This window comes from Pezoporus flaviventris, unplaced genomic scaffold, assembly GCF_033815535.1.
Source record: "Pezoporus flaviventris isolate CSIRO_AGI_PZ_B2104156 unplaced genomic scaffold, CSIRO_AGI_Pfla_v1 ptg000037l, whole genome shotgun sequence".
Lineage (NCBI taxonomy): Eukaryota > Metazoa > Chordata > Aves > Psittaciformes > Psittacidae > Pezoporus > Pezoporus flaviventris.
In genome coordinates, this window is record NW_026892585.1 from 12494615 (window position 1) to 12501508 (window position 6894).

Consider the following 6894-nt stretch of genomic DNA (forward strand, 5'->3'; position numbering starts at 1 on the left):
TTTGACCTGGCATGACGGGAATGGTATGGAATAAGGGGTGGACACTGTCCTGGTTTTGGCTGGGCTAGAATTGATTCTCTTCCCTGTGGCTGGCGCAGTGCTGTGTTCTGGCTTGGTTCTGGGAAGCACGCTGGTAGCGCACCGATGTTTTAGCTGTCGCTCAGTAGCCCTTCGGCTGAGCAAAGGACTTTGCAGTCTCTCCTGCTCTGCCAGTGAGGAGGGGCACGGGAAGCCATGAGGAAGCAGAGTCAGGACACCTGACCCAAGGCAGCCAGAGGGGTATTCCATAGCAGAGCACGTCATGGCCAGTATAGAAAGTGGGGGGAGTCAGCCGGGAGGAGCAGGTCGCCGCTCGGGTCAGGTTGGTTATCGCTGAGCGCGTGCCGAGCAGTTGCATTGCGCATCAGTGCTGGTTCGTGTTTCTCTTTTCCCTGCCTAGACGTAGAGGAGCAAAGTTTGTTGGAGAGCTGTTCATAGCGATGAGATTTGAGCTTTTGTCTTGGTGCTGCAGGTTTGGTTTTTAACTTGTTGTCGTGATTTTGTTCTTGGGGCTGAGGGACCGGGGAGCGGCCGAGGGGAGCGGCGGGGCTGGGGGAGCGGGGAGGCGCTGCGGGCCCGGCGGGCTCCGGCGATGCTGCAGGTGCGGCTGTGCCGAGGCGGTGGCGGGGCCGGGGCCGGCGGACAGCGCGGGCTGAAGCCGGTCCCGTGCCGGGCGGCGCTCGGGCCGGTGTCGCTCCCCAGGGCGGGCCGACGGGGCCGGGCGTTGCCCGGCGGCCGCTGGAGCGCGAGTGGCCAGTGCGTCCGTTGTCGGGGAGCGCCATGGAGGGCCAGCGGCTGCCCGCTGCTCTCAACCCCAGCCATTTCCCGGCCAAGCTCTGGGAGCTGGTGAACAGCCCGCGCTGCGGCTCCGTGCGCTGGGATGCCCGCGGCGAGGGGCTGCTCATCGACCAGCGGCTCTTCGAGCGAGAGCTGCTGGGCGCGGAGGCGGCCGGCGACGGGGCGGCGCTGGACGGCGAGGTCTTTAAGACCAGGAACTTCGCCAGCTTCGTCCGCCAGCTGAACCTCTATGGGTTCCGCAAGCTGGGGCCGGGGCCGGGGCCCGGGCCCCTGCAGGACCCGGCGGGGGGCGATGGCGGCAGCTCCGCCGGGGCTCTGCTCCATTTCTACAGCCCCCATTTCCGCCGCGACCGCCCCGAGCTCCTCGTAAACCTCAAGCGCCTGACGAGGGCCAACAAGGCGAAGCTGGCGGCCGGCCTGGAGCTGCCCAGCCGCCCGGCACAGCGCTCCCAGCTCCCGCCCTCGACGCTCGGCGAGGCTGCCAGGCCCGGTGAGCTGGGGTGGCCCCGGGCTGCGGGGCCCCGAGAAGCACTGGGTGCTGCGGGGTTTCTAGATCGGCACCCCCGCAGGCAGCAGGCTTGCCTGACCTTGCTGGCGGCCGCTCAGCTCCGCCGCTGCGGGAAAGCCGTTGTTGTTCATGCAGGGAGATGGGCTGCCGGCAGGCACGGGGAGCGAGGTTCGCGTGTGGTTCCGTCTGCCCCTCGGCTGCAAGACAGCCTCCGTCGGGGGCTGCAGTAACAACACCCTCACCCTGGCTCTGTGGAGCTGGCACAGCCCTACCAGATGGACGTTCCTTCTCCTTGAAGGGTTGTCCATAAGCTGTCGTTAAATCTGTGTGAAGCGATGGGTAACCGTGTGAGGGCAAGTACCATTTCATGAAACCGTAACTGACCGAGAGAGGAAACCAGGGAAGATGAAAGGGAATATCTTGGAAGTAACAAAACGGCAAAGTCTGAGCTTTTTTACACTCAACCGGTTGAGCTACCTGGAAAAAAGCTGGCTTTGGTTTTGTTTTCCTTGACAAACTGAAGGACTTGTGATCAAGTGCTCTCAGAGTCACGTTTAGGATTTGGACATTGCCCCTGCCTTGGCTGCCCCTGTGCTGTCCGCACTGGAGTTCGGTCGAGCCCCGCTTCACCATTCCCCCTTTATTTTACCTTACTGCCTGATGTAACGCGCAGCGCTTCCTAAACGGCTTGTGCCGGTTTGGTCAGCTCCTGCGCATTTTGATTTCTAATAGCGCATTTCTAAGTAGCGATCACTTGCTCCTGAGGGTTTCAGGAGACTGAATGCTCCAGAGATGGCTGTGTGTTGGCACAGCACTGGTGTTCCTGTGTGTTCAGGTGGTAGTGCTGCAGCAGTTACTGTATGTTTAGGTGTAAGAATAGAGTCTGTTTCTGGATGAAGAATATCGGAGCAAAGGTGGTCTTCCCAGGGAACGTTGTGGAGCCTTGGCTCCTCATCCTGCCTTTCAGGGCCAGTGAAAACTCCTTCCCTTAGTCCTTGTTTCCCTTTGTTTTGCAGGACTGGTGACTGCAGGAGAGGCTCCTCAACCTTGTCATCCAGACAGCTGCTTTCTGCCCTCCAGCACAGCCGCCTCATGCCAGGAGCCCCCTGCTTTCCAGGCAGCGACTTCCCAGCAGCCTCCGGTCCCTTCCAGACCATGGCAGGGTTCTGTTGCGTGGCTGCCATGGCACGGGGCTCTCCCAGCTTTCCCAGGCCAGGGGGCTCCCTTTCCCGTCCTCCACAAGTGTTGCACGGAGGTCACGTACACTCTCCAGACCGTGTGCTCACTTCTGCCGCTTCAGCGAGGGGCTCCAGCCGGTGCTGCCCTTCCAGAACGGGGCAGCTGCGCGTCTCCAGGGCAGTGCTTGCAAGGCCGGGATCCAACAGGTACGGCAAAAGTTCTCCGCTTGCTGCTCGAGAAGTTCCTGCCAAGTGATGCATGAAATGTTTTCCGCCAGTGCTCTGTCACTGCGTGTGTATCTGACGCGTGTGCTCGCAAAGAGATGTGTGTTCCCTGTCCGTATACTTGCAACCAGCCTGTGACAGAATGTGCTTTAGCCGCTCATTTCTTCTGGCTCTGATGAGATGAGCTGTATCAGAGACAGGAGAGCTTAGAAATGCCTTCTCTGCAATGAGCAGGGAAGGACAAAAGCGTGTGGGTGAAGCAGGTGTGTGTGGAATCTTGATTCAGCTGGAGCACTTGAAGTATTACAAAAGAATTGGCCCCTTTGCCAGCCGAGCCCATCAGTGGGATTTCCACAGGTGCAGTTTTTCTTGCTGTTAGATCAGGCACTGCTGCAGCTGGCAAAAAAAAACCAAGAAAAGGTGGTGTGAGTGCAAACCGTTCTTTCTGTGCACCCTTCTGCACTTCAGACCCGGTCAGAATCGCTCACCAGTCTGGGCTGCTACACGGTTACCTGTGTTCTCGTCCCCTTGATGTACAGGCATTACAGCGCGTTTGATTCACGAGCTGCTTTCACTATAAGCTCTACTAAGTGCAAGAGTTGTGCAATTTCTACTTTACTCGTAGCTTTTTATAGCCTATGGTGAGGACGTTACGTTTTACACCTGCCTCCTGTTTCACAAGCGCTTTTTCCCTTTGGGTTCTTCCTTTTCTTCTCTTAGAAACTAGGCTCTTTGTACTACATGTTTGTTTCCTTAGGATCACTCCAGCAGGTTACAGCCAATCTCTCCTTTGCTCTCTCGCCCTGTTTTTACAGTAGCCCTTTAGGTTTCTTTGGTGGTTTTCTTGCCTTTGTCAACATCCTTTGGCGTTCCCAGGGAGTGAAGCCCAGGTATCATTCGATTTTTGGCACAATCCAGAACTGTAATATGTTTGCAGGTCACAGGGTGTTCTTCTGAAAGATGTCCAGATTTCATCCTAAGGTTGCTCAGAACGAGCTTTTGAGGTAGCAGGAGTCAGACACGTGTCTCGTGCTGCTGTGGAAGGATGTCCACAAGCTCGCTCCCTGTTGTTTAGCTCTTGTGTTTGTTGCTCCAAAATGGACAAAAGTTCCTCTGATCACATGGCCGCCTCAAGTCACACTTGTACCATTTAATTACTGTGAACATTGGCCTAGATTTGATTTCATGGGGGATTTCTCTCTCGCCCAGAAGGACTGCAGATTTTAAAGATTCTCTGTCCTGCCAGTAGTGCCTTTCCTTGTAAGTTCTCTCTGCGTGGCACCAAAACCTGAGACCCGCAGAAACTGCTTCATCTACAGAGCTGCTTTTTGGAATAAGATCCCATTTTCATTCCAGTGTGTGTGCGTGAACATGCATGCCCTTCCTGTCTGAATCCCCTTTCTGTGGCGTGTTGTGTTGAGACAGTCGAGCAGCCAAATCGAAAAAAGGTGATATTAAGATAGAGAGGAGTGAATATGAAGATTCCGTGTGTGTTGGTTAATTCTGCAATGCGTATGTTGGATCTGTGTCTACATACTTTAGAAGAAATATGTTTTAAGGTGGAGAACTCAGTCTTACAATCGGCGGGGAGGTCATAATCCATTTCAGGGAGTTGGCTTACAGAGCGGTTACTGCAGTGTTTAATGCAAGTAAGCAACAGAACTGTACACCCTGGGCAGCAGTTCTGGCAGTCTGATCCCTGTGTTTGAATTTTGCAGGCACCCCGCAGTGTTCACCCCCTGCCCAGGGAGGTCTTCTGAGTGTCAGCGCCAGTGCTGCTGCTGCGGCGTCCACCGACTTCGTCTTTGTGCAGGTGAGTGCAGCGCACAGAGAGCAGGGGGAAGGGAGGAGACCCCATGCATGGACCGCAGGGTTCTGGGTTCTTGCGGCAGGAAGGAGAGAAGTTTGGGACTGGATCTGCTTTCGAAAGGGAAAGTAACGTGGTTTGCCAATGGCCATTTGAAAGCACCGCTTTGAAACACGAAAGGGGCAGTGCTGTAATGCAGGTGAGGTTTCAGGGCAGCGGGATTGCGGGTGTCCTCATCGGCAGAGTGTTCTTTTCCTCGAAAAGTGTTATGTTTGACTTCACCATAATTCGCTTTAGTTCACGAGTCTCCGTTTATCTTTGAAGAAAGTCCTTGCCTGCACAAAATGGGATTCTTTAATGTTATGATACTGGGAATCAGCTCCACTTCTGTGTCCCAGACAACTTGTGGCAGTCCTGAGTTTCATTGTCTGCGTGAGAAGAACCAAGTTGACTTTTGGAGTTGGCCCCAGCTCAGAGCTATCCTATCCTATCCTATCCTATCCTATCCTATCCTATCCTATCCTATCCTATCCTATCCTATCCTATCACTGAAGAGCTCCAGTGCTTCCTGTCAATGCTTTCTAGAATTCTGGTGGAAACTGCACCTTATTGGGTGGCCTGGCTTATGAAATAGTAAAAGAACTTCAGTAAAAATGCCAGGGCTTCCTTTCGCATTCCAGCAGCTTGGAGATACTTTTTTCCTCAGAGGGAATAAGCAAAGCAAGCTCTGCTGGTGTGTGCTGAAAAAGGGTTGACCTGCACAGTCCTCAGAAGCATTAAAGCCATCAGCCCTGACTCAAAACAGTTGTGATTTTTTGATCTGGAAATTCCCTGTGTTTTGTTTCTCGCAGAGTCCTGAATTGCAGCCACCTTCTGCAGCTGAATGCCTGCCTTCTGATGGGGCACATCATGCATTGGAGGACGAGAAGTTGCCGGAATTAAGCTACGAAGATGTGCTTCAGTTTCTCGAGGAGATGTATGCATCGCAGAGCGCTGATGTAGTGACACCGGAGCCTGCAGAAAGCTGGGATGGAGAGCTGTTGGAAAGCTACATCAATGCGGCCATAGAAAGCGCTGCTGCTGCTGAAACAGCGCAAGACTCTGTGAGCACACAGGGAGCCCCTGAAGAACAGCTGGATCACAACCCAGCTCAGTCATCTGAAATGTTTGCTGTGGATGAGCTGTTCAGTGCAGAGCAAGTAAGTGCTAAATGGAGGTAAAACTCCCCAGGAAACTATTGAGTGGTCTTTGGGTTTATTTCATTTGTTGGTGTGTTTATTTAAAGGAGAATGAGAGTGTTAAATGTGGATCTGCGAGGGAAGAGAGAGAGCTCACTTCAGGAAGCGAGGCAGTGAAGAAAGCTGCGGAAGAGCCAGGGTCCTCTGCAAAACCTCAGTGCAGGAAGAGAAGACACAGCTCACAGCAGGGTAAGTCCCTGCTAAGAGAGCCTGCCTTTTTTAGAGGTGGCCAAGACAGCTGCTCTGAAACTCTTGCGGCAAGGGGAGATCACAAGAGCTGAGTTATTGTCTGCAGTGTTAAGTACCTCACTGGGCCTTCAGTTCAACTCTTGCACTCGTAGGAGCTCTCGGCGTACTTGCCGACACGCTTCTATACGCAAGCTGGTGGTGAGGACTCCTAGGTGGACCAGGGAATAAATTCTCTCAGTCAATAAACGCTGAAGTTGTGGGAGTTGTGTCAGAGCCCTGCATGTCACAGTACACAGCAGTGAGATGCAGGCTGTGGGTATGTTTGCTGGAGGGTGAGAGTGCCACAAAGGGAACTCCGACTAATGAGGTGACTGTTGACGTAAGAGGGGAAAACCCCACCACGCTGCCCAAGTGAGTGCCCGAGCGCAACCTTTGTGGCTCAGATCACTAAATAAATGTCACAGCAGCCTGCTGATACGTGTGCTGCAACACAGGAGAAAAACACGCTCAGATTTTCAAGTCGCAGGCCGCCTTTGGCCAGATTGGACTGTCCCTGATGGCAGCAGAGGTGCTGTGCGTGCTGCCAGCTGAGCCGTAGGCAAAGCCTGCCACTTCCTCGGTGGTGTTTGCTTCCTAGATCCCCAGGAGCCGGAAGGTGGAGCCTGTAAGCGGGGCTGCTTCTGGAGGAAGACGGCGGAGTGAGGAGCGTGTGAACCCGTGGAGCGGCTGGCGGCTGGTTCCCTCCTGCGAGTCCGGCAGCAGCGCTCGGCACAGAGCTGGAGCCTGGGTTCAGGGTCAAACCTCTTCTGTTCTGTTTCCTAACTCTTATGTCCTTGATAGCTCTATTCCTCAATTTATGTGTTATTTCTAGCTTTATTCCTAAATCTGTATGTTATTTATAGCGTTATTTAT

At 54.1% G+C, this 6894-nt stretch overlaps 2 protein-coding genes across 2 annotated transcripts; one reads left to right on the plus strand and one right to left on the minus strand.

Annotated features, from left to right (window-relative positions):
* Positions 1-299: 299 nt before the first annotated feature.
* Positions 300-821, minus strand: LOC133275248 (uncharacterized). Its single transcript, XM_061465093.1, has one exon. The coding sequence runs from the start codon at positions 819-821 to the stop codon at positions 300-302; it is 522 nt and encodes a 173-aa protein (XP_061321077.1).
* Positions 820-6684, plus strand: LOC133275233 (heat shock factor protein 5-like). Its single transcript, XM_061465079.1, has 7 exons — positions 820-1327; positions 2362-2741; positions 4105-4107; positions 4478-4561; positions 5407-5754; positions 5841-5982; positions 6620-6684. Exons 1-7 carry the CDS (start codon positions 820-822, stop codon positions 6682-6684), a joined length of 1530 nt encoding a protein of 509 aa, XP_061321063.1.
* The last annotated feature ends 210 nt before the right edge of the window (positions 6685-6894 follow it).